Source organism: Dysidea avara, chromosome 10 (assembly GCF_963678975.1).
Source record: "Dysidea avara chromosome 10, odDysAvar1.4, whole genome shotgun sequence".
NCBI lineage: Eukaryota > Metazoa > Porifera > Demospongiae > Dictyoceratida > Dysideidae > Dysidea > Dysidea avara.
This window is the reverse complement of record NC_089281.1, coordinates 26,268,098-26,294,212: the sequence shown is the minus strand read 5'-3', so window position 1 is coordinate 26,294,212 and position 26,115 is coordinate 26,268,098. Positions and strand designations below refer to the sequence as shown.

The window sequence follows — 26,115 nt, the reverse complement described above, 5'->3', positions numbered from 1 at the left end:
GGATGCTAGTCTGGCACGGCCACCCCTTTGATTCATCTGTAATCAAAGGGGCGGCCACGTCAGGCTAGGTGTGACCATGCATACAAGAACTGAATACTTTGCTATTTATTTTGTGTGTTTGTTGAGTGTGTCATATCTACCCCCAGGCAGTGGTGGATGAAAACACCAGTGTACTGGTACACTGTTCGGATGGCTGGGACCGTACTGCACAAACATGTTCCCTAGCAACCCTCATGATTGACCCTTTCTACCGTACCTTACATGGCTTCATGGTATGATGATGTCACACATGATGTCATCAATGAACTTCTTGTTCTGATTGGTTAGATTCTAATAGAGAAGGAGTGGCTATCATTTGGTCACAAGTTCTCTCATCGATGTGGTCACCTTAACACAGAACCGAGGGATGTCTCTCCTGTGTTTGGCCAGTTCATTGAGTGTGTCTGGCAGATGAAGAATCAATTCCCTACAGCATTTGAGTTTAATGATGACTTCCTTTTAACCCTTCATGATCATGCCTATTCCTGCCAGGTAGGTGTATTCATTGTGATGTCACTTCCTGTGTGATGTCATTTGTTGTCCTGTGTAATGTTGTCACTTCCTGTAGTATGGAACATTTCTTGGCAACAATGAGAAAGAGAGACTGGAAATGAAGTAAGTTACCATTTACAAGTGATATAGTTTATGAATATCGTACTACAGTCTACAGTCAACCACTTACTCTTTATGGGGGTTGATATGGCAACGGTTAAATGACTATATCAATCCACTCTATGATGAAATGTCCCATCAAGATGTAATCAAGGTGTCTGTTGATTTCAAGCAATTACGGTAAGTAGTCTGTTGATCAAAGTATGCTTGCCACACAAATCTTGTCAAACAGGTATTGGACTGGGCTGTATAACAGGTTTAATGAGGCTGCCCACCCTAGGGAACTAGTAGAAGAGAAGGTGTCTTGTGTGACACAACAAAATGTCTGTCTGGATAGCCATATTTCACACATCACCAAGGTTCGTATTTCTTGGATTTCTGGCAGTAGCTATATTCGGTTGCCATCTATTGTACTGTGTTTACAATGAGAGGAGGTTGGTCGTGTATTGTTGTCCATCTCATTATCACAAAGGTGTTGAACTAAATGCCTTAGTGTCATTATCAAGTACTTTAATGGTGGAATTATAGATCCATGCCATATGCACCCAGAGCACTTCACAATACCCACCCCAACACAACACATGGCTTTCTCAGCTATGACACATTATCCTACTTCTTTTGAATGTGACAAAAACATATTTGGGGTCACTGTCAACATCATGTTTGGTTCACATTGGACAATATGGTGTATAGTCATTGACCTACTCTGTTGCTGCATTACTTCAACCATGCACAGCTCAGATTTTCAGGTGACTGCTCTATTAGGATATTCTGTCTCCACTGTACAGTCAATTTCAGTGCACATATAAACACGTGCTAATAAAATTCATTTAGCTAGTTTAATGGGCCTAATTGACAGAATGGCCGTGATATTATGTAAGGCTTAAATATTGCCTTTCCCAAATGTAGTCTAGTCCGGGAAAGGGTTGTATTAGACTATTTTATGGCTTCACATTGGAAATGTATGGTGAAAACTTTTTGGTCATAATCAGACATTTGAATGAAAAAGAAGTGTTAGCAGGTGAACCAGTACTACAAATGAGCCAAATTTTGAAAACTTGCATACTATAACCTGAGTGTCTGGTCTGTTTTCTTTACAGCAAATTGAAGTGCTAAAGATGAAGCTGTCTAAAATGGACTCCAATGAGGTAACTCACAATGGGTGGGCAGACACAAGTGTCCCTGATGACCGTGAGCTGTCACAAGACCTACCATCACCGGAACAATGTGATGGACACCAATTAGAGTATAATGACCCACTCTTACAACCTGTCAGAGGTGTAGAGTTTAATTGGGAGCCATTACGAAGTGTCAGCCAATGCCAGTGTGGGTCTCCTTTCTCATTTGCATACAGAAAGGTAAGTAGGTGCCTATATAGCTAGGAAATTTTGCAGGGGATAATTTCACTGTGTTTGTGAACCCTAAAATTCTAACTGTGCGTCCCAGTGGTTTAGTTTGTTTGATGTGTATAGCAGTATCTATATTGCTGTTGTTTAGACTCCCTATGCAGGTACAAGTTTAATTATATTTCTGTAATTATAATTACTGTAATCTTATTCTTGTTGCTGTAGTACCACTGCAGTAGGTGCGGTCATGTACTGTGTCACAATTGTGTGGACAAACAAGTCACCCTGCCATTCCATGCCAACCATAAGCCACAGAGGTGTTGTAAATCTTGTTACAAAGAGATTAGACTAATAAATAAGAGAACTACATGAACAAAAAATGAAAATTTATATTGCAATGAATTCTGTAATTAAAATTATAGTAAATTATTTTATGTAGTATACGGAATATGTGGCGCGTGATAATTATTTTGATTGTGCGCGATTTGTTGCAAATGGAAAAATTTTGGTTCTAGAGGTGCACGCTATCAGCCCAGAGGATCGCTTAATGGACAGTCAGGTAGATGATGCATACACGGACCACGCATATCTAGTCCGTATAATGCCATAATGCAGCAACTCAGTCAAGTCGAGCTATTATGTCAACAACTCTATGAGTCCGCCAGTTCTCAGGTGAGGACACAAGCGGAGAAGACGCTGATGGGATATTTCGAGTCACCAAATGCCCCGGCACAATGTCAAGTAATCCTGGAGCAATCACAAGTAAGTGATTACGTGACGTAGTATGACGTAATGGTGACATACCCTGTAGTCACCATACGCCCTGGTACTTGCTGCATCAACACTGACAAAACTAGTAACAAAGTCTGGTAGTCCGTTGAGCATAGAAGACAAAAAGCAGCTGCGTACGTTAACTATGGAGTTGTAACAAGCAAATTTGACATGATGAAATTTAGGTGATTATATTTTACACTACCTTAGTAACCGAGTGAAACTAGCACCATTTGTGACTCAGGCATTTTTGCAGGTATGGGGAGTGGGAATAGTCTCACATGGCCAAAGTAATCTGGCCATGCTAGACTAGAGATGGGGGTGGGTGTGTGTCATTGTGTCAAACAGTTTGTAGCACGGCTCACCAAACATGGCTGGTTTGACAGTGAACAGGAGGTGTTTGTATTCAGAGACATTGTGGACCAAGTGGGTAACCTGCTCAGGGTGAGTATTAGCAACACAACCTCCTACACACATGTCAGCTGTGACTGTCTCAGGGCTCAGTTGATCACTGCATCATCGGAGTACAACTGTTGCATCAGCTGGTGTTAGAGATGAACCAGTCTGAAAGTATGAGGTCTTTAAGTGACCACAGGAAAGTAGCAAGCTCCTTCAGAGATGAGTTACTCTTTGACATATTTAATTTGTCCTGTTCACTTCTTCGTCAAGTCGTTGTGTCTGATGAGACGCAGGTGAGGGACCTGCCACATGTCTCACTGTTGTAATGGTCACCATGTAGCACCCATTGGTGATGTGGCTGCTCAAGTTGTCATCTTCTTGTTTGAAGTTTGACTTCATTGGCACTTTAACTGATGAGAGCGCTGATGACTTTGCTGTTGTGCAAATCCCAACTACATGGCGATCTGTGTTCCTTGACTTTTCTACATTACAACTGTACTTTGATCTTTATCATCATCTCCCAGCTAACCTGGCAGCACTGGTATGTCTGCGTTTGTCCCACTGTATATCTTTGTTGTGTGTCTGTGTATTTGTCCTACTGTCTGTTTCCACTGTGTGTTTGGTGTGTGTACAGTGATCTATCCCAATTACATAGTTATGTAGTGTTTATGTGACTTGTCCTGTGTTTTGTCTGACTTACAAATCTGGACCACAGACTGTTATATGCTCTGTGGTCTGTGACCCACTTCTCCCACCTAATTTGGTTACCACCAGAATGCATGTGGGTGTGCGTGCTGTGTGTATGTGTTTCTCACTATTGGGCCACATATTCCATCAATTGTGTGTCATTATGTACATGTTGCTCCTTTCCTATTTCTATATTACTGTCACTGTATTCCCCTCCTGTAGTCAGTAAGCTGTCTGGTCCACCTGGCCTCCATAAGGCGGTCGTTATTCAGTACTGCTGAGAGAGGCAACTTCCTTGCTCAAATTGTCAAGGGATCTAAGGAAATACTACAATCACCTCAGTCACTTAGTGATCCTGAGTGTTATCATGAGTTTTGTCGGTTGCTAACAAGACTCAAGTCAAACTACCAGCTCAGTGAACTAGTCCGATTGGATGACTATCAAACATTTATTGAACTCGTAGCAAAGTTTACCATATCTAGCCTCCAGTCATGGCAATTCTCTAGTAATAGTATACACTATTTGCTGAGTTTGTGGCAACGACTGGTGGCATCCGTCCAGTACTTTAAGAGCAGTGATCCACACTTGTTGCAAACCTTTGCTCCTGAGGTTAGTCTTTATGTGGTGATTTTGTTCAGTGAGCATTCCTAGTACAGTATAAATGTTGGAACTTGTTTATGTAACTACTTGAGGACACCTGCATAATTCAGACACTACAGTATCCCTTATACCTTATACATAAACAGGGCTCAACAAGCTGGCCTTAGTTTTCAAGTTCCACTGTTATTTTGGATTCAAGAGAAGTAAGTTATATATTTGTGATTCAAGCTAGGGATGCTATGACAGTTGTCACAACAGCCCGTGGCTATGCGGAGATACAATATCCTACACCAATCTGCTCCTTCGTACACATACTATAATATAATTATGTTTTTGATATTGGTGCCAAAATTGTGTGGGCAACTGGAACATATGGGATAGTATTATATTATAGGCCACATAATGTATGAGGGATATAGGCTGTGGCTTTTAGTAATGAGTTCCTGTTTTATGCTAATATGGGATGGTTACCATGTGGGCTCTGTTAGGTATGTACCCTAGTTATGTGATTCATGAGTGTCTCCATGGTCACCACAGATCACTGAAGCATACATCACATCCAGGGTGGAATCTGTGGAGACAATACTGAGGTATCTGACTGGACAAATTTTATCGTAGCTCATGTCAACTTCATCATGTTGCCATAGAGACCAGCTTGACAACCTGCTTGACGATGATGCAATGATTGGTACCCAGTTAGACCAGATCAGCACAATAGCCAGACTGGTATATGGCAAAACATGTACTCTACTGGTACAACTGTTTGATGAGGTGGCTGGACGTTACCAGGAACAGATGCAACAAATCACTGATGCTTGGCAACTAATAGAAGGTAATTGGGATACCTCCATGTTGGACACTATTCCACACTAGTTAGTTTTGTGATTGATAGTGAAACCTCAGGCACCCTGGGAGATGTTGTTTTATTAATGAAGTCATGAACAGTGGTGATTCTAGAGCTGTTGCTGTGAGTCTGGGTGCAATTCCCAGAAGCTGTAGCATTTACAGGCTGTAAAATGGTTTTAAATTGATGCTAAAAACAAGAAAAATACCAAAACTAACAACGCAATCTGCACTACAACTTTTCCCTGAAATTTTTCAAAACTTAATTTTTAACAGCCCTGGGGGTTAGTGCCCCCTTAAAAATTGCTTATGGTCTCGAAGCACACCTTAGTTATGTTTTGGGACCCACTTGTCATGGCCACTGTAATGAGGTGGTCTTTTTAAACAGGTGGTCACTAAATGAGAACACTAAGACCATGTAACTATTGCTGATCAGCCTGATTTTCTTAAAATAATTATCTCAACTGTTATAATTTTTATGCTGTACAAATTTTCACATCTGTCTTTATCATATTCTAACCACATGATACTACTGTTGTCAGTAGTGTGGTTAAATTGAAAGTTTTAATGGAAAAATTATCTTGCTTTGAAAGGTCTAAATGTCTATAAGATGGCCTAGATCGCTGTAGTTATATCCCTTTTACTGTATGCACTGAACTCTGAAACATAATTCTGCTGGCTTACTTACAATAGTTTCAGGGAGCCATGCATTTCCTGATGCTAGGTGGGACTCTTATGCTCACTTCAGTAGATATCAACTCAAAGTGTAGCCATGACTAGTGATTGTGGCTTTTTCCAGTGATCCATACATGTTTGTGCTTCTGAGTTAGTTGACATTGTAGTGGTACATTCATTTTCTATCATTGTTCTGGCTGAACTCTTTGGCAGCTTGTGGTCTGTGAAATGGCAACCCAGTATCTAGATATTTTTAATACCAAACACACTTGTCTCTAGAGCCTCATTCAGCTAAACATACAGTAGTTCCTTTTTTTAGCTGGAGATATATACAGAATAGGAGCAAAGCTGACTAAGTGTTTGGCTATTTAAATGGTCATGAGGACCATATTATATGTACTAACATTGTTTGGCTTCTTGAGGAGCATGACCAAATAAGCATTTATTTTGGCAGTAGTGTTTCTGGGGTTGAACTTCTATTATCATAGTTTAAACCCATTTAACCTGTGATAGATTGTTCAGGGTTGGCTGCTCAATGACTTTCTTAATAGGGTTTCACACCCTCCTTCATTATCTATGCCCTGAAACATAACAAGTACACATTCCTCTTCAGCATTTGTGGTCATCACAGCATGTTCAAGTGGTGCTATACACTTGCATATTCTCTGAAGTTTACTGTCAATTACAAAAGTGAAAATCACTGCACTCACTGTAATTCTATATGTGCCTTTGCAAACTGTTTGAAGAATTTACTAACTACTACTAAATGTGTATTCAGTTTTCTAAATTGTTTCCAGGACAACTGACTTGGTTGGTGTATCTGATTGGCTCCGTTATTGGTGGGCGTGTCTCAGATACAAATTCTGAAGAATATGATCGTATGGACGGACAGCTGGTGTGTCGGTATGGAACTCACCATGCTAATCATTTTAAAGTTTAGTTGCATATTATCCTTAATTTAGTGTCCTACAACTTATGTCTGTAAATGATCTTCACCTGGCCACACATGCCAGTAACCACTTAGATTTAGCTTTCCTTAGCTTCTTTGAACAATTTCGTAAGATTTACATTGGAGACAGTATTCAGAAAAATTCACAGGTATGTTGTCATGGTTACAGCAGTAATGAGATCTTGGTTGCTAGGTATATCAAGCATTAGCTGAACAGTTGGGACTCAATGGAGAGACAGCTGTACTAGATGTGTTTGTTAATAAAATGTACTGTTTATTATGGCAGTGGCTATAAATCAGGTGTAATCTTGACCCTTTTGCTTGTAGCATGACCAATCTTAAGCACTGGACCACTTGCAGTACAATAATTGATAAGACCCTACAATTGTTTAGTGACCTCTCTGTAGGGTGAGTGTACGTGTGTGTACGTCACCCCAATCATGTGATCCTCTCACAGGTATAGTAGTGTACGTAAACTAATCAAATTGGATAGTATACAGTTTGTCCTCAACAACCACACTGTGAGTAGTACATAATTAAGTGGTGTGTTACGTCATATGACATATGTCACAGCCGGCTAATTTCCCTTTCCTTGATGTATCATTTCACAATTTGGACTTGAGATATCGGACCATATTCTACCGAGCCCTTGGCAGGCTATTTCTAGCCTATCAAATTGAAGATGAAGAACAATTTGTTACATTTGTAGCACCCCTTACAGGTAATATGGTTATGATGCTCTTATGTCACTGGTGACTTGTTATTGGTACCTAATGTGTCCTGATTGTTAGCCACATTCCAGAAAGCAGCTTCCATGATGTCTGGCAATTCGCAAGTTGTTAATGAAGACCATCTTAAGGTAGATCATGCGATGCTTGCTGTAATCACATGATCCATGCAGAGAACACTGGTTGGGTTATGCAGAGATTTGCGAGGAATTGCATTTGCTTTCAACAGTAAATTTTCATACAAGCTACTGTTTGAATGGATGTATCCTTTAGTTGTAGATAAGAGATAAGAATAGGTTGGTCATATGTCATTAATGATAAACACCTCAGTATTGATTTCCCTTAGTTCTAATACTGTAAGTATCAAAATACCTTTATCATATATCACTTAGGCCAATGTCAAGTATTCTATTGTGCTAATAAGGATTCATGTATCTCTCCTTTCAGACCTCTCAATAGAGTTCTATCATCCCTACACATTCTTTTCTAGCTATGAAGCAATACAGTATGTATGTACTGATTCCAAGGCACCATGTTTGCTTGTACAATTACATTGTATATACATCATCCAGAAGGCTCATTCTCACTTATCAATAGTGTTTTTAAGTTTTACGGGCTTGTTATGACATGTGACCAACCTACTCTGCTTCATTGTTTGTCTATCTGCAAGTTGCGTTTCTAGCCTTAGCCCCTCCCCTTAGTTACCCTGCATACACTGGCTTGTTGTTGGAAGCCTTGCAACTATGGTTCCATGATCCCATGGTAACCACACCTATTTTGAAACTAATGGCTGAGCTTGTGCTGAACAGGTGGGTGTGGCTGATATAGCTATTATGTCGTCATAGTGGATGTGATAGGTCACAACGACTTCATTTTGACATCACTTCACCTAATGCTGTGTTGTTGTTCCGAGAGGCATCAAAGGCTATTTGTAATTATGGTAAGTACTAACACCAGCTGTTGTTACTATGGTGATCCTACAGGTCGTCAAATACTAACAATTACTGATATCCCTGACAACCAGCTGTACTCCATGAAGTATGTGTACTGGGGATTACCCCTGATACCTTTTATTAAAGACACTCTGTGTGATGAGGTGTCTGCACAAGGACTCTTCTAATAGTATACTGTTAAGCATGCATACTTTTGGACCCCTGAAATCAGGACATCTCTCTGATAACTTGATACTCAGGACACTCAGAAATAGTCCCAACATGTTAAACAGTTTATATGTATAACCAAACCTTATTTGATTATGGGTGGCCCTATGGCAAACTTGACAAGTTTGTTATGCAGTCAAAAGTTGCTGGAACTGCATGGCAAGGATATTGTAGTTATTCAGTCATTCATACAGTGGCTTTTTGTACTATACAAGATAAATTTGCTGTAAATTTAGTAAGCACCAGTCAAAAATTACAATGCATTGTGGGAAGTTATTTATTTTCCTATGATTGTGGTGTCCTTACACATAGGTTGAAGGGAGTGTCGATATGTTTCAACATGTTGAAGTCTACACTGTGTGGCAACTACCTCAACTTTGGTGTGTTTCAGTTGTATGGTGACCGAGCACTGGATGATGCGCTAAACATGTTTGTACAAATTGTTGTCTCAGTCCCACACAACAGCTTGCTGGTGAGCTATCCTCACCCCCTATGAATCATGTGATCCCATCCACAGATCTATACCAAACTGGGCCAAGCCTACTACAGCCTGCTGGAAATTATGTTACAAGATCACATGAACTTTGTAGCATCATTAGAGCTAGAAGTGAGTGCCATTATGGAATGATTGTCATTAGCAACACATGATGTCCCACAACAGATCTTCCTATACATATTAACATCAGTGTCACAAGGATTAACAGCAATTGGTATGGGTTGTGTGTAACTGTTAACATTACTAGTTTATCAGGACTCAGTATTGGTCTCCCTGTAGAGTAGCTAGCTTACTGGGTCTCCTGATTTAGTTTGCTTAACAGTTGTTGCTGGTTGCTATGCACTACAGTAGTATGCTAACTAGTGTGGGCTGTATGTTCAAGTTAACAAGAATATCTGGTTTAACAGGTCTCCCTGTAGAATAGCTGGCTTATAACTAGGTCTCCCAATTATTGGGTATTATTGTGGTGGTCTGTTACAGACACGATGGTGTGCACTAGTGCATGTACATCGCTGGATCACATTTTAACATTTTTATTCAAGAAGTTGAGCAAGAAACAAATTCCTCAGTCCCCCACCAACCAGCCACCATTACTCAGAATACTAGACTTTCATCGAGAGGTCTTTCAGGAGGTATGAACCATAAGGTTGGTCATGTGAGAGACAAGCCTTAGTTACCACAATGTAGATCTTGTGCAGATTGTAGCATGTTTATTTCCATTTTTTTTAATGGCATCATAAAATTTTATATTATTGTAACTTTCAGTTCATATTGTGAGCAAACCACAAGTTTACCATTTGCTGTTATTTTATTGTGGTACTTTAATAACAAAACCCAGCTTGAAAATAAACTCACATCTGTGGCACATGACCAACCTCATTGAGATAGAATTGTTGTCTTAATTGTCATGGTGACAGATGTTGTCAGCCATCTTTAACATCATCATGTATGAAGAATGTAAGAACCAATGGTCTATGTCGCGCCCCCTTCTGGGACTAATACTATTAAATGAAGAGGTGATGATTAACTTGTATAACTGTACAAGTATTTCATCGTGGGTTTGTTGTAGTATTTTCAAACACTACGGGATAGGATTGTCAGCTTACAGCTGCCAGATGTGCAGCAATCGATGGCAGTATCATTTGAGAGCCTGATGACCGACGTGGCCAGAAACCTCACTGCTAAAAATAGAGACAAGTATGCTATGTGTTCTACAAATAGAAAGTGTGTTACTATTTCTATTATTCCACTAGGTTTACTCAGAATTTGTCCATATTTAGGAGAGATGTGTGGAATTGTATGAAGGATGTAATGGCACCATCTTCACAATGTGTAGGCTCAACAGACATGATGACATAGCAGTCACTGTCCTAGCTAATATACTTATTATCACATTCTTGTATAAAGCAGTAAAAACATTGCATGAAAAGTGCAACACATGGGACAAAAAGACAACAATTACAATTGTGAATTACGTGGGATGAGGTAGTGAATTATTTAATGAAATGTTATTGTTCCCTTCTGTTGCCATGGTGCCACTGGATATGGCTGCCACCTTTAGTGAGTTGAGTTTTGAAGGAGAACTCTTTGATGATTTAGTTGTCTTGGTAATGGGAACCTTTGATATGGTTAATAATCCAATGATGTCCTTGATAGTGTGGTATAGTATGTTCTTTACCTGTGAAGATCATGTGATGTCATGTGAGCAAAACACTGGGTACAGAACATTAATTTTTAAGTGAAAGGTTCACAATGTTTTTCAAAGCAGTGAGAATGCTATCCAGCTGAATTTTTATTTTATTAATAGTGTACAGATGGCAGAAAAAACTAAAACACCATAACAGTGAAATAAAATAAAAAATTACAACCAAATGTGAGCAAAAATTGGATCTTGCTTATAAAATCTACCATACAGTAGATCTCTTTATAAAGTACGCTCCATATAAATAATACCACTAGAACTAAAGATTGTACTATCTCCTGATCCTTCATTCATATTTTCTACAGGGCTAATATAATTATTTGACAACAAATTATTCTATAGTTTGTTGACATTCACCTGGAACATACTGGGTTTTCCTTTTATGACTTGTTACCAGTGTTGGGAGTAACGTGTTACGTAATATTATTACTTTTGTGGTAACTAAGTAATATAACGAAATACGCTAGAAAAACGGGTAATATAACTTGATTTACTTTACTTACAAATGTAACGCATTACCTAAGTAATATAGTTACTGTAACGAGTCTAATATTACATAATATTATTACTACAAGTAACAAAGTTACTAATCTCGTTAGTTAACTTCTGAGTAACGCCTAGCCAAAACGAAGTAACGAAGCCTACTGAATGAAGCTTATTCACCAGCTTCTTACTTATAACCAAGATTTGCACATTGTCCAACAACGCAATCATGTCATGTGATAAAGTGGTAGTTTCACAGGTGACAGTTTAAGGCTGTGAACACAAAGTAATATAATATGTAATATTATTACAGTTACTTTATTTTATGGGTAATATGTAACTGTAACTAAATAGTTCAGCTGCAAGTAATATGTAACTAGTTACTTTCACAAAGTAACTTGCCCAACACTGCTTGTTACATTCCAAAACATTGTGAACATGTCAACAAAGTGCAAATAATACAAGTGGCATTACAAGTACTTGTGATCATCTCAACAAAAAGTTTACACAATTTTTCTTTTTATTGTCTCAGTATTATCTAATGTCCAAGGAATGGGTTACCAAAGTTTCAGCATATTATGGTGGAAGACCAAACAAATTGATTCATAGAGAAATAATTATAGCTTTATATTCACTTGTGCATACAGGCGTTTCCAATAAAAAGGGCCAACAATCTTTCTGTACTGTGTCATACACAAAAGCAACGAATACCCTTGAGATTACAGGAATGAAACAAAGACACTTGAACTCAGGTGAATAAGATGGTGTAAAGTTTAGACTATCTTCTTTGAGTAATAGCTTGTTTAAACTTGTATATCTTTTGTAATAATTAAGTTCACCTATATGTGACCGGCTGAGCAAAAACTGGCAGTTTTCGCACTTAATTCGAATTCCATTTTATTGCATCTCTGTAATCTATAGTAACAAAAGAGTGGACAGCCAAAGTTTCAGCCTTTTATGATGAATGGTCTTGGAGTTGTAGTGCTTGACAGTTGTAACAGTGATAAACTCGATTTGTATAGCAACAATACGGGGAAATAAATTACAGGCGCTTATATAATCTTACGATTGAAACAAGCTACTAAGATGGGACTTGGCTCAATCTGTGCACCATGAACTGGCAAATCAATCAAGGTATAGTGCTTTCCCTGTTACTCCTTTATGTTGACAAACAAGAAGACCATTCCAACTAAGAAATGACGATGGTGAATGCTGTTTTTACTGCATCGTAAATAAGCATTCAACTCATGTATCTGTTGCTGTATGAACACGAAACAAGGATTGTCTTACTTTCCATAAACAGACGAATCCAGTGGTATATAAGTTATATTGATTTGAGCTTACTCTCAGTGCATATGAATGTGATTAAAGCGTACATAATTTTTTCATGTAGCATGCATATTTTTTACCTAGTGTATTTCAATACGGTTTTATGGCAAAATAGCGTTTTGCAACTCAGCGGGTCATATTGTAAATTTCAAAAGTACGCTTATGCAGAGAGGGTCACACTATAAGATTCAGGCGTGAAATTTTGGGAAAACTCAGGTGAAGACTATAGAGCATGCCTGTACTGGACATACATATGACATGATACAGTTATAGATGGTGTTGTGTACCTGCAGTTTATCCTCATGATTAGTGTGGTTCTCAGAGAGTTGACGAAACTCTTCGGTGAGTTGTAGACACTTGCTCATGTGCTGTGGGTGGAACATGTTAAAACTAGTGTGTAAGGTTAATGATGATAATAACTCACTTCAGGGGACACAAAGTCCTCAGCCACTTTTATACAGCTACACAAGTTACGCACCTGTAGAAAATATGAGCAGTAGAGAAGGATGGTGACATGCCATGTGTGTTGTGTGTGTGTGCGTGTGTGTGTGTGTGTGTGTGTGTGTGTGTGTGTGTGTGTGTGTGTGTGTGTGTGTGTGTGTGTGTGTGTGTGTGTGTGTGTGTGTGTGTGTGTGTGTGTGTGTGTGTGTGTGTGTGTGTGTGTGTGTGTGTGTGTGCTGTCTAGCATAGTATCTCTATTGACTGTGTAGCCATCCAACAAATCATCTCCCAACCGATTTACACACTATCAGCTGTCAACCAATTACTCACTACATGAACACTACATGAACACTACAAACACAAGAAATATTGTTTATGCCCCCAGCAAAGTGGCATTGTTGCATAACAAAGTACTACAAATTACATTATCCAGCTGGTGTAATGGGGACACTGAGTGCTCAGTGAAATGAACAAGTTATGTGAACTTTGTAAACTGAGAGGACACACTACACCACAATATCAACTGGTCAAGTATTTAATTTCAAAATTCAATCACACAGTGAAACTATTCCATCAAACAGTAAGCTGTTTATTGCCAGTCTTACAACAAATTACACAACACACTACAAGTACTACATAGGAACTATACCACAACACACATGTGCTCACCTGATGGGGGGCACCAGCTGGGATAAACACAGCATCTCCAACACACTGAGCAATAGTGTACCCTTGTACTCCATATTCCTCCAGTAATCTCTTCCTCAGTTCAGTGGTCAAGTAGAAACACTGATCATGTATAGGGTCAGTACCGGGAGGTTGATGGTAGTCGTGGTAATTCTCCTCACATGCCTATATGTCATGATCATGTAACCATGGTAATACAATTTAACCAATCAAACCTTAGCAAGCAGTGCTCTGATTTTTGGAGCATCCGAAGGACTGTAGATGTGCCATATAGCTCCCTGCAGGTGTGGGCATGGCTAACATGACATCATAAATCATGTGATACACTCACCACTCGTTCATTAGTAGCTCTCAACCTTTCCACAGTTTGTGGACAACACTCCCTGGCAACCACCTCATCTATCAGAGCAGCTGTAACAATATTGTGTTGCTATTGGTAACATGTCTGTCACTATGGTGATGTGTGTTTACTACTCCCTGGGGCTAAACATGGCTTCAATTAGCAGTGATCAGAGTTTAAGTGATTGCAAGTGATTAAAGAAGGAAGCCATAATGATTATGAAAACACAAGCTACTTGCAGCCTAAGGTATAAAATGCACATAGCTAGAAGTGTTGGAAGTAGAGTCATAGATCATTAATTTCGAGTTTCAACATGAGCCCCAACTATCAAATACTGAAAAGTGAGGTGGCCATTACCCAACTATGTTCACCTCATTTGTTACACAACATTACAAATGTAAAACAGTATGAGAAGTGCCTCTGTAATTAATCCAGTCGCTACGGAAAATAAGAACAATTCCAGTTACAAATGTGAGCGAGCTGAGATAATAAGTGCTACCACGATTGACACCTTGCCGTGATAGCAAAAAGAAATGGGACACAAAGGAGGAGAAAAGGTGACTCCATGATACATACACTGTACGTACTGTGATATGCCAAAAGGCACCTATTCAGCTGAAGCAATGTCCAGAAATCAAGCCAATAAGCAACAAGTAACTTTCAAAGTTTTTGTTGGCTGTGTTAGACAGGTGGATTACTGAACAACCTGAGTAATTATAAGTTTATAGAGTATTGAACAGTTGGCCTTTACAACAAGTTCCCCTGTACAACATCCTAATAGTTGCAAACCTTCAGTAACAGCATAGTTTGGATCACATGATCCCTCTGGTATGGCACAGTACACCATCACATTGACAGCATCAGCAATATCAAGGTGTAAGTTAGTTGTGCTGCAATCTGGAGTGCTAGCCGACCCTGTACACAGGGAGTCAAAGTTGCATAGTAGCATAGACACACTCACCATAAGCACTGTACATTTTAGGACCAAGGTCAGGTCGCACAAAGAAGTCTGGTAAGCTACAGGAACCATAAGATTAGCTACAACTCATATTACACAATAACATTAACATACCTGGAAGCAATGTTCAATACGCCATCTCTCTTCGTGTAGTCTGGAATTGGTTTGGCTGTTGCAAGGTCCCGGTATCGCCGTGGCAATTTGTCACGGAAATCATCACCAGTTGGCCAGTCCTTCAATTTTAGTAGACGGTAATTAGTACCTGCAGTGTTCTTCTGTCGATCTGAACAGGGGAAAGAAGAAATTTGACAAATATACCTAACTGCTAAGATTCACAATGAAACCCTAAGGTCATTCTGAAATGTGGATGCCTTGATACATTCAACCATACATAGATTTGCAAGAAGCCTCTCCTTCAGTATAAGAAATCTAATTGCACCTCACTGACTTCAGCATATTCCAAAGGTAATTGGAATGAAGTATTTCAGTATATACTGAGACTCAGAATTCTGTACAAAACGGCTGTGCAGATTTTTAAAGGATATACTAGACTATCAGCACCATGGGGAAAGTCTGCGTATTTGTATTATGCAATTATTTAGACATAGGGACATTGACAATGAAGTCCAGTAATGCCGTCACCATGGCACTGACAATGACAAAAAGATAATATGTGACTGGATTTGCGAAAAGGGGTCTTCCGCACACATCCAATTGTATGAACTTGGAAGACCATTACGTGGTGTTCAAGAAAGATACATACCTGAAATTTTCACCATCCATTAGCCTATGTTGGTGCACAATACTGACCAAATTTCAAGACAATAACTTTTCCCAAACTTAAGTTATGAATTGTCAAAGTTGGTAAATTGGATGTGTATGGAAGGCCCCTTTTCGTAAATCTGGTCACATATATTGTGGCCTTGTGTGTCACTCAAGAACTTGTAAGGTTTGTTTTTTGCATTTAGTTGTGAACTTGCCTTGTGACATGAAGTCTTGCCCCAACTAGGCTCACTTCAAAACAAGAGTGCAAAATGATACAGTGTATATAACCATTTTGGAGATTCTCTGGGTGAATAAAACTATTGAGCAAGATTTTGGGAAGAAAGTCCTACTGTGTTGTAAGATTATACAGAATTTGTAGGGAGATTCCACTGATTACAGCTACTAAGTTTACTGCAAACACAACTCACAATCAAGGTTCTCAAAGCCATCCCAGAAATGAGAGATCAAACAATTCCTGATCACCAGACCCTCATAGCAGTCGACCAGGTCAGCATATTCATCACCTGTACACACAATTTGGCATCATAGCTAGCTCATGTGATTAGCCACACCCCTCACCAAAATCCCTGACAAAAGACTGCGGTGTCCACAACTCCATGTTGAGCTGATGATGTATTCCTGACATTACAATTGGCTATGGTGGAAGAAATGATCTTATTTGGTTATTTAACTAGGGAAAATCCCATCAATGTTTTATAATTTTTTGCTTCACGTAGTCTCACAAACTGTACCCAGTAAATAATAAATGCTACAGTTCTTATCAGGTTAATATGCTTAATGGTCACCTCATAGATAAGACCACCTTATTACAGTGACCACTTCAAGTAAGTCCCAAATGTAGCTAAGGCAGAGGAGGGCGGAAGCGCTTCAGGCGCTACTTGAAAATATTACCTTAATTGCATAGTTTAATCACGTGAACCTCAATAGTCTCAATACAAAACTAGCGAATGGTGGTGATCGCTGATGATCGCTAGATATTTTGGTTGTGCTTCGTGTAAGGATTAAAATAGTGCAGTTTGTTTTGTAAAAGCGCTTAGTTTTCTAGGCAAAACTGATGGAACAATATTTTGCATATATAGCAATACTAGCGCTAGCAAGGTATTTATATTCTAAACGAAACAATGATGCCACAGTTTGTTACATCGTCCACACATTTTAGTTCACCCAGAAACCAATGGTTTAGCATAATTCATTTTAGCAGCACTTAAACCGCTTCCGCCCTCCTCTGTAGCTAAGGTGTTCTACATGACCTTATTAATAACATTACTGTGAGGCCTGGTCCCAAAAGTGGTGCTACAGTTTCATCATTTAGGAAGTCACTGAAAACTGAAAAGTAAGCTTGTTAAACTCAAAGTGGATCACAATATTTGCTGAGGTCCTGTTGCAAGGATTATGCAAACACTTGCATTACCCCCCCAGGCCATCATCTGTTGGCCAGACAGCAGGTGTTAGCACAAGCCACACAACAACAGTATTGGGTGTACTTCAGGTGACCAATACCAGCAGCACCCATTGTTTTGCTAACCCACTAAACCTCAGCCACTCCACACAGTACATGTTTACTGTATTCATATTGAAGCCTGGTTACCAACAATGTATAGTAATGCTTCTCTGCAGTTTAATTATCCACAAATAAAATGGATCACACAATGGTTGGGTTAGGAAGTTGGGTTTACTAAGGCTACAGCTAGAAGTATTGATGCACTTAACACCTGCTAGTTTAGTGGCTAGAAGACCACGTGTGTCAATTAGTTGATCACAACATTGTTTAAAATTCAACATAGCTCAAAATAAAACATACATACCTCTCCTCTTCTCCAGTGCTCCTGGAAGGCGGCCATATTTCCCTCATGTAATGGGTCCTTTAGCCACAGCAGACGATTGTCGCAAAGTGTGGCAATCTGCATGTCACTACTGTATACTCCCCTGGGTAGAAAAGTGTCCTCATTGGTACTAGATACAGAGTGGTCGCCATGACACTCGTAACAATTGCCACAGTCACATCTTGTATCGTTGTTGTCAGGGTGGTGATTGTTCCATGACGATGGCACTTCAGTGGTATCATCTTGAGATGAAGTGGACAACAAATGTATTAGTAAATTATCAGAACTACTCTCTGAGTTATGATGCTGTAAACTGCTGCCATTAGACTGCTGATGTTGTTTACTGTTGTTGTTATTATCATGTGTTTCTTGTAACTGGTGTATTCTCTGTCTAGCGTACTGTACAAGTCTGTCACATCGAGGGAGGGTGATCTTGTGACGTGTGCACAAGTCGATCAACTGAGCAAACACATCCTTCCATAACACTAGCAATTACAGTATATGATGTCATATGTCAAGAGGATTATGTGATCTCACCTAGGTCGGGGATGATGTGCACTAATAAGAGATTGGAGGGAAAATGAGGTTGCGAGGTGGAATCCTGTTCATCAGAGGGGATGCAGGATGGCCAACAGTTGCTAGAACTGACCGCTCCAACTGTAGGTAAGATAGTATAGTATGTATAGTATGCAGAGTGTTGTACCAATTGCATTTTGTACACTAAACAATATGTGACCAGCTAAGTGAAAACCTGACTATGTATGACATGAATACATCTTGTGGACACCTTCTACTACCTACTGTTGTGGGTAGTAGAAAGGGTCCACATCTACACACATGCATGTGTATGTGTATTCCGTATTGTGCTGCTTTGCTTGTTTATAATAAAATTCGTTATGCTTCACATCATGGAATATTGACATCATGGAATATTGACATCCTAATATGCAAAACAGTAGCCCACACTACAGCAAACTGCTGTTTAAAATACCACTCAACCAGACAAGGACAGTCAAATACCACTCATACAATCCAATTATGGGATAAGGGTGGTGAAGGGTAAAACCACTGTCATCAGCAGTGATTATTTCATTTCACCCATCACTGCTGCACACAATAGGGCAGTCCATAGAGGCTGATCATGCATTACTAAAAGTATTGAAGCTCAACACCTCGGTAACTACTAGAATTCTAAGCATATTGTCCCAGAGCCCCTTATTCCAACCACCCAGACACTAAAAAGCAAGCCCTACATTACCAATGCCCTGTGACCATGACAAAGAAAGTTTTTAACTGGCCATCATGTTAGATTGTGCAAACAAATAACTAAGTGTTTTGGACAGGACTTCACATCATGTGCAGTCATCATACACAAATAATTGTAACCAGTATGTTAACTATCACATTACAATACACACAATTAGGGAGATGTAATATGATACAGTACAACATGACATGGTGTTTTGTACATGACATCAGTGTGTGTGTTTATTATGCAGTGGGTAGCTTGGCTAAACTGTATGTGGTTATCAACACAAATAATCAATCAATCATTGGGGGTACTGTCATTTTATGAGTTACTAAACAACTGGCAATGCTCTAGAAATCAAGCTCTTGTCAGAATGAGGCACCACTGTGTGACATGATTTACTGTCCTAGCTGGCCAAGGCCATCAGAATTTTCATAAGATGTCTTGACTCTGAACTGAGGAAAGTCAGTTGAGTAAAGGAGACACATGAGTCTTAATAACCTCATTAATAACACCACCTTATTTATAGCGGCAAAGTCAAAGGTATAATAGTGGTAGCCAGTACTAGTAGAAATAAGGGTCAGAAATGGGCTGACTACTTTTGGAAGATAGAAATTTAGGTTGTTGATGGCTCCCAGTCATGATCTTATTAATTTAATGAAGCTCCTTCAATATTGAGGCCATATGTCTTAGTTCCTTGGGCAACCATATTAGTGAAGTTTCATTGCATGAAAAACAACTTAATTTTTTTTTACTTCACACACCACTCTCATGTGCTACTGTTGTAGGGCCAGATAACTACTAGTCTGGTAATAATAAATTACACTACATATCTTTCCACTGACATCACTCGTGTGTGAAATGTGCAACCATACAAGAATGGCTTCTAGGAAATGTACAGAATTCATGGATATGTGGTAGTAACAGGGAAATTTTAGTTATAAGTAGTTTTACAATTAATTATTATCTTTCACCATAATCTACTTAAATCAATTATAGAATGTGCATAACTGGACACATTGGGACCAATAGTCTTGATCTGATGATCAAGGTGGCCTGACTTTCCACTTCAATTTAAGGAATATATTGTGGGATCTCATCTGGTGTCTACATTAACAGGTTCAGTTTCCAATAAGTGCTTACCTTGGTTGCTGGCCCCGGACAGACAGTGCAAGTAGCAGGTGTTACAGACGGAGAAGCCACATTGATCACAAACCCAATGGGTGTTAAAGATCGTTGTTTCACAAGTATCACACAACTCTCTCACCCCCTTCACAGCTTTGCGCCAGTACATTGGCTCTGAAATGAAAGACACTAAATAGTGAGTATTAAATACAGTACAACTCACTGGATTCATTAGCCTTCCAGCACTCTATGGCTCTCAATTCTTCAAACATGACCGTGATGAAATTCTTGGCAATGTATGACAGCACGTAAGGTGCAGTCTCTCTGTCTATTCCACTGTAACCTGCATGAATCACATGATCCCATAATTAGCGTTAATCTCACAGACAAGGTCACATGATTTACCAACAACAAAAAAGCAGAGGTGACAAATGACCCTTAATATTTATTAAGTAGCTCCACTTAAAAATCAAATACACTGTTGGGTGATTAGCCCAAGAACAGCAGATTGGACCACACACCACTACAACAACCACACGACCACATCAGGTTATAGAGTTTACCACATTGTGGGAATGTGGTTACTGAATATTATCAGTGCTAGCTCACCAGTTTTGAGAGGGACCCATGGGATCACAGCTTCTTTGGTAACATCAGAGTTGTCAGCAAATCCAACAGTTATCAATGTCCCTTCCTCCTGGTCTACTTTTAACCTGTGGAGTATCGTTATTGTCACTCTGATACACTGGAAATACCTTCTAAATTCCAGGAAGCGGCAATAGTCAGAGTTTGGCCCTTGTTTCTGGTAACAATCCCTACACTGGCTGACCCCAGGACATCGGTCACAGAACACACTCTACACAGTGAACACCATACAATACACAGCATACAGTAGGAGAAGTTGTCCTTACCTGCAAGACAATGCTTCCAGATGTGGTCTGAGCAAACCAGTTTTCCCTGCCAGAGTTCCTCTTAAAACCTGCTTTACGACCTCTCTTCCCAGGAGCTTTGAACCGTTTAGCTAAATCCATTTCTAAAGTAACATCAATAATGACTGAATGTCAGCAGGGATGATGGTATACCTTCTTTAGACCGTCTCTTCTTATTCTTTGGTATTAGCCCTCTACCTCGAAGCTCCTCTCTCTGTTTCTTCTCCCTCTGTGACAACCTTGGTCTTCCCCTACCTCGCTTGGCCTCCTAATATCAAATGGCAGTAGTGTATCAATATGGTATGGGCACCTTACCTGTGTAGAACTGCTACTAGTCTTAACACCTTCACGAATATTGAAGTCAAACCGAGAGACTGAGCCGAGGTTAACTCCACTAACAGGGCTGAATACACTGTCACAAGGATCACAGTCTGGCTCTATTCTGGGGTATAGGCAGTTGCCACTAAATTCTCCACCAAAGTTTGCCAAGTTAGGCAGGCTGCCGGTGAAGTTATGCAGAGCAGTTCTTGCTAAACTATCAGAGCCATCTGATCTACGCTGGTCAGTGCCAGTGGAGTTGAGTAAGTTCCTTCTATTCTCATAATGGATGATGGAACATTCGCTTGATTGATCACTTTCTTGTGCTCCAGTTGCCTCCAGAATTTCAGGTGGCTTAACTATTTGAGCAGGTGGCCGATCAATTGCTGGAACACGAGAAGGGTAACCTCCTTGCATTGGCAACTGGTTGAGATGAGGCTCAGAGTTTCTCATAACATGTTGATAGTGTAGGGGACTAGAGAAGTAGTTGTGCTGTTGATATCGATCTCCCTCACTCAATACTGGCATACTGATTGCTGGCATTTGTGACAACTGCCCCGGCTCAGGATAATAGCCCCAGGTGTTGCGTGGCAACATCATATCTGAGTCATGTGGTTTGAACATATCAGCATTGTTAGTTGGTTCTGGTTCATCAGGAAGTTCTGGCTCTTCATCTAGTATTTGCATGAGTGCATCCAATGTGTTATTGGGGTGGTGTGAAGCTACATGTATGTTAGGCTGAGAGTAACTACGTGATAGCATGTTTGATCTCTTGGCTGGAGGGACATAGCTATCGTACGCTGGTGGCCTCTTGGGTAACACAGGCACAAAGTTCACAGTGGGTCTGTTAGTGTGGATGTTAAGGTTGAACTCACTCCTAGCTCGTGCTGGCATCTGAGGGGGCACAAATGACTCCACGACTGTGTCCTCCCTAGTGGAATTAAGCCCAAAATTGTAAGCTGCATAAGGTCTGTGGATCTGAGGGAGAGATTCAGCACGTATTAACCCCCCACCATAACCTGTGTCGCCACGATCTTGTAAATGAGGAGGAAATGGTGTGGGGTTAAATGGCACTGATGCAACAGATTTGGCTGGTAATATGGAGGGTGGGTTCATTGATCCAGATGTTATTGTTTCCACTGGAGTTGTGGCTGCACTAGAAGCAGAAGGTGCTATGTTGGATGATGCCTCAGGTAAAACTTTATCAGATGATTCATCCTCTGGCTCCTTTTTAAAACCCCCACTGTTATCGTTAGGTTGATACTCTATGGTGCTGCGTTTAGCAGTGACATCGTCTGCTGGTGCAGCATCAAACGGTGGGGCCATGGTATCTGGATAGTGCATACCATTCTGCAGATTTCCCATTCCAGCTACCAATCCTGTTCCAGCAGGGGGGTTAGGTAGCCATGACAATGAGCTGTGTTCTGGTGGGGACTGCCATGGGCTGAGACCAGAATGGTAATCAGTAGGTGGAAGGTGGTTGGGGAGTGCAGGAACTGGATACTAAAAGAAACAATACAATATCTCATATTTTAGACATATGTTACCCACATGGCATCCACTAGTTAGGGACGAGCGACGGTCCATCCTTGGACGTGACGATATCAACAATTCATCCACTGCAGGTAACCCCCCATAATACCATATTAAGCAACAACGTCATACCTGATCGGTTACCCTCTAGCTTCATCTGTACCATTGCAGGGTGTATTGAATGTTGTTGTAGTACAGTACTGTCTGTCACCACCATCTCCTAAAAGTATGGCAGTGAGTTAAGACGCCATTACATGTTACTTACCCGAGTGGTGAGATCGTGCGATGACACAATGGCAGAGAACCATGGGGATGAGTAGCACCATCTAAACACCAACAACTGACAACCAATCAGGGACACTGGAACTAGAGTGGGTGACAACAGTATTAACACAGCATTGTGTACCCAACACATTACATTGTGTATGTTGCTTTGTGTATGTGTGTTTACATGTCAGTGTGTGCATACATGGTATAGTTACCATTTAACAAGACATTCATCAGTTTCTGGTGTTCGTCCCACTGATGGAGTTCCTCTAACATTGAGGACATGTTACTGTGTTGCTGATTAAGGAAGGTGACTGCTTCATCAACCTATACAGTATTATTGTTTACACAACAAGATGACAACAGTAACAGAAACCAGATTTGATCAGAGGGTATTCCCCTGTAAATTTTAACAACAACCAAAAGAAGCCACAAAAAGATTGCAAGGAGTGGTTGCGTGACATCATCAAAGAAACAAATACTTTCTAAGAACTCATAAGTGACTTGTAGAGATTCATTTTTTAGTGCCCAGGTGAAAAGTTACGGATCAAAGGCCACCCAAATATGTTTAGCATTCATTAAAGCAAGCTCTATAATATATTATTATTGCTACTCACCTCCAGCTGTCTCACATGCATCTCTTGTAAGATGACCCTAAGAGCAAAGCCACACAATACCATAATATTACCTATAGACAATCTGTCTACTAGCTAGCAGGAATTATTTTACTGACACAAATTCAACCTTTTATACTCACTTTTCTCTGTCATCAAAATACTCTACCACGACCATTTGTTTGTAGGCATCTTCCCCAGCAAAGAATGAGAAACACTATATGGAACAATAAAAAATGAACCCATAGCAACAGTTAAGACACATGTTTTAGCTTTTCAGGGTTTCTGTTGGCAACAAGGCCCTTACATCTTTTGCTGTAGTCATCAATAGCGTAATTATCACAATGATGAATGACATTCTAAATACCAAATAATTACAAGTTGTAAGGTTGCTACTTACCCTAGCAGGCCAGCCAACTACCGAGTTTCTGCCTGAAGTCTTCAGGCTGCGTCGTGCCCATACCAGACCCGTGTTGATATACACAGACTGGAACACGCTCGAGTCAGTCAAATTAACCCATTGTACCTCACACTGGTCTCTATCATCAAATTCCACGCAAACCTGGTATGAACGAGTCCCAATTCACAAAACAGTTCTAATACTCTTAACAATCAAGGAAAGAAGACAAAGACAGACAGGCTAACCTTAATTTGCGATATGTCTGCGTTCAGGTAAACTTGGTCCGAAGCAGCGCGAATATAGCCAGCCCTCAAGGCTCTACCGCTATTTCCAGCAGACGGACCTGTCTCTAGAACAATAACTCTCAGTCCAATAAGGCTCATGGCCATAGCTTATTCTCCACAAGACTAAACGCTCATAACACCCACGCTCATTATTAAAGTATTTTGTGGGACACAAAATTCAAAAAAATAAAAAGATGTAGCGCGGATTTGGATTCGGGACAGGATGTTCACGAGTTTGTTATCAAGATTAGTAATGTAAGTTTTCGCTTATTTGGTCTGTAGTAATTTCACAACACACATTAGTACAAGTATGAGAGGTACAAGTAAGGTTAATAATCGCACGTTATTTCTGCTACATGTAGCGTGGCGGTGGGCACGATTTATCCAGCCTACTGCTCCTACAAGGCCATACAATATGCCAGAACTTCCAAAAATGCCAACGACATGGTATGAGGTATTGTTGTACTCACAGCATTACCCTATATTACAGGGTCACTGGTTAATGTACTGGATTGTGTATGCACTATTCTCTGTGGCTGAAACATTTACTGACACCTTGGTGTTCTGGTATTTACCTAGTTGTATTGTGAATATGATTATCACAGCTCTGACAGGTTTCCGTTCTACCATGAAGTGAAACTTTTATTTGTATTGTGGCTAGTTCTACCTATTACTAAGGTATATATATCCATCCTGTTTTTCATTAGCAGCTGTCATTGTGGTTTCCCATATAGGGATCTAGGTATTTGTACAAGAAGTTTGTCCACCCGTATCTTGAAGCACATGAGCAGGTGGGTGTAGTTACACAGATCATGTGATGCCATATCGTGAACAGGAAATAGATGCATACATTGCGAAAGCTGGAGAGAAAGGATTGGAGACAATAAAGAAAGTTGGCCAGCAAGGATATAGCTTTGCCACTACGACAATGATATCATCAGCTATAAAGGTGTGTAGTGTGTGTGTGTGTGTGTCTGATATAATTATTGCACCAACGCTATATAACAGGGGCAAGCAGCAGTTACAGAAGTGTTACAGAGATCACGTGAAAACAGCACCACTAACCTTCAACCTGAGATACAACGATATCAACAACAACAGCAGCAGCAGCAGCAGCAACGTTTTAGCCAATCAGATTCAGATCATTTTGAAATAATTGAAGTGGACAGCACTACTGGCTACCAAGCAACAACCACAACAGTGTACAGTCACACGGAGGAGGAGATAGCACCTAGTAGTGAACAAGTGGTGAGACCCCTAACATATTATGTGTTAGTCTTATGGCTTGTTCTACTGCTGCTTAGCAACCAAGAAGAAGCAGGCGAAAGTTGCCCACACCTAGTCAGTAACTTTTTATTTGTAATTATTTCCTGTCACTTAATGCATTATAACTTGTTACTGCAAGTGAGTGCCATTGTTGGGTAGCATACAGGAGAGGTGGTTGAACTGCTCCACAAATCTCAGGTAGAAACAGTACCACTGCATCGCATTTCTTGACGCTTTGTACCTGAAATTGAATGTGGTGAGGTGTAGTGTATAGTG

At 40.1% G+C, this 26,115-nt stretch overlaps 5 protein-coding genes across 7 annotated transcripts in view; 3 read left to right on the top strand and 2 right to left on the bottom strand.

Annotated features, from left to right (window-relative positions):
- The window catches only part of LOC136268645 (myotubularin-related protein 8-like), a 6,522-nt gene extending 4,084 nt beyond the window's left edge, over positions 1 to 2,438 (top strand). For both annotated transcript variants that reach the window (XM_066064037.1, XM_066064036.1), the window contains 7 exons: positions 147 to 272; positions 328 to 531; positions 608 to 654; positions 703 to 831; positions 884 to 1,010; positions 1,752 to 2,009; positions 2,223 to 2,438. In XM_066064037.1, the coding sequence (XP_065920109.1) occupies positions 147 to 272; positions 328 to 531; positions 608 to 654; positions 703 to 831; positions 884 to 1,010; positions 1,752 to 2,009; positions 2,223 to 2,369 (1,038 nt within the window). In that variant the 3' untranslated portion in view covers positions 2,370 to 2,438. The remainder of the gene's footprint in view (positions 1 to 146; positions 273 to 327; positions 532 to 607; positions 655 to 702; positions 832 to 883; positions 1,011 to 1,751; positions 2,010 to 2,222) is intronic.
- Positions 2,437 to 10,711, top strand: LOC136268642 (exportin-7-like). Its single transcript, XM_066064032.1, has 28 exons — positions 2,437 to 2,556; positions 2,613 to 2,759; positions 2,809 to 2,902; positions 2,954 to 3,024; positions 3,117 to 3,212; positions 3,266 to 3,460; positions 3,508 to 3,708; positions 4,077 to 4,463; positions 4,992 to 5,044; positions 5,102 to 5,286; positions 6,770 to 6,875; positions 6,935 to 7,070; positions 7,115 to 7,188; positions 7,249 to 7,329; positions 7,379 to 7,442; positions 7,495 to 7,642; positions 7,713 to 7,780; positions 7,823 to 7,911; positions 8,351 to 8,458; positions 8,507 to 8,589; positions 8,633 to 8,687; positions 9,122 to 9,281; positions 9,327 to 9,416; positions 9,471 to 9,519; positions 9,786 to 9,937; positions 10,223 to 10,321; positions 10,375 to 10,502; positions 10,559 to 10,711. The coding sequence occupies exons 1-28, from the start codon at positions 2,545 to 2,547 to the stop codon at positions 10,662 to 10,664; spliced, it is 3,237 nt and encodes a 1,078-aa protein (XP_065920104.1). The 5' UTR covers positions 2,437 to 2,544; the 3' UTR covers positions 10,665 to 10,711.
- LOC136268640 (lysine-specific demethylase 3B-like) lies at positions 10,689 to 24,746 on the bottom strand. The gene is made up of 28 exons (XM_066064030.1): positions 24,535 to 24,746; positions 24,290 to 24,451; positions 24,033 to 24,106; positions 23,893 to 23,929; positions 23,491 to 23,602; positions 23,274 to 23,374; positions 23,141 to 23,228; positions 23,027 to 23,094; positions 21,473 to 22,978; positions 21,311 to 21,425; positions 21,140 to 21,261; positions 20,984 to 21,084; positions 20,838 to 20,941; positions 20,452 to 20,571; positions 20,247 to 20,402; positions 18,392 to 18,511; positions 17,837 to 18,339; positions 16,590 to 16,665; positions 16,439 to 16,534; positions 15,360 to 15,528; positions 15,249 to 15,304; positions 15,077 to 15,202; positions 14,279 to 14,358; positions 14,163 to 14,225; positions 13,930 to 14,112; positions 13,244 to 13,297; positions 13,107 to 13,187; positions 10,689 to 10,983 (listed from the first exon to the last, which is right to left on the bottom strand). The coding sequence occupies exons 1-28, from the start codon at positions 24,676 to 24,678 to the stop codon at positions 10,777 to 10,779; spliced, it is 4,824 nt and encodes a 1,607-aa protein (XP_065920102.1). The 5' UTR covers positions 24,679 to 24,746; the 3' UTR covers positions 10,689 to 10,776.
- On the top strand, positions 24,703 to 25,977 carry LOC136268650 (receptor expression-enhancing protein 1-like). Its single transcript, XM_066064044.1, has 8 exons — positions 24,703 to 24,828; positions 24,936 to 25,020; positions 25,064 to 25,140; positions 25,188 to 25,251; positions 25,308 to 25,364; positions 25,409 to 25,522; positions 25,582 to 25,821; positions 25,878 to 25,977. Exons 1-8 carry the CDS (start codon positions 24,797 to 24,799, stop codon positions 25,920 to 25,922), a joined length of 714 nt encoding a protein of 237 aa, XP_065920116.1. The 5' UTR covers positions 24,703 to 24,796; the 3' UTR covers positions 25,923 to 25,977.
- The window catches only part of LOC136268649 (uncharacterized), a 2,614-nt gene continuing 2,418 nt past the window's right edge, over positions 25,920 to 26,115 (bottom strand). For both annotated transcript variants that reach the window (XM_066064043.1, XM_066064042.1), the window contains exon 8: positions 25,920 to 26,080. In XM_066064043.1, coding sequence (XP_065920115.1) covers positions 25,969 to 26,080 — 112 coding nt within the window. In that variant the 3' untranslated portion in view covers positions 25,920 to 25,968. The remainder of the gene's footprint in view (positions 26,081 to 26,115) is intronic.

Excerpts from the sequence above, each read along its gene's own strand:
- LOC136268650 (XM_066064044.1), top strand. The coding sequence starts at position 24,797 with ATGTTCACGAGTTTGTTATCAAGATTAGTAAT. Across the intron at positions 25,141-25,187 it reads ACTGACACCTTGGTGTTCTG|GTTTCCGTTCTACCATGAAG; the intron begins GTATTTACCTAG and ends CAGCTCTGACAG. Across the intron at positions 25,822-25,877 it reads CACCTAGTAGTGAACAAGTG|CAACCAAGAAGAAGCAGGCG; the intron begins GTGAGACCCCTA and ends ACTGCTGCTTAG.
- LOC136268640 (XM_066064030.1), bottom strand. The coding sequence starts at position 24,678 with ATGGCCATGAGCCTTATTGGACTGAGAGTTATTGTTCTAGAGACAGGT. Across the intron at positions 24,107-24,289 it reads TAGTTGGCTGGCCTGCTAGG|TGTTTCTCATTCTTTGCTGG; the intron begins GTAAGTAGCAAC and ends TGTTCCATATAG. Across the intron at positions 13,298-13,929 it reads CAGCTGGTGCCCCCCATCAG|GTGCGTAACTTGTGTAGCTG; the intron begins GTGAGCACATGT and ends TATTTTCTACAG.
- LOC136268642 (XM_066064032.1), top strand. Across the intron at positions 9,417-9,470 it reads TAGCATCATTAGAGCTAGAA|ATCTTCCTATACATATTAAC; the intron begins GTGAGTGCCATT and ends GTCCCACAACAG. Across the intron at positions 9,520-9,785 it reads ACAAGGATTAACAGCAATTG|ACACGATGGTGTGCACTAGT; the intron begins GTATGGGTTGTG and ends GGTCTGTTACAG.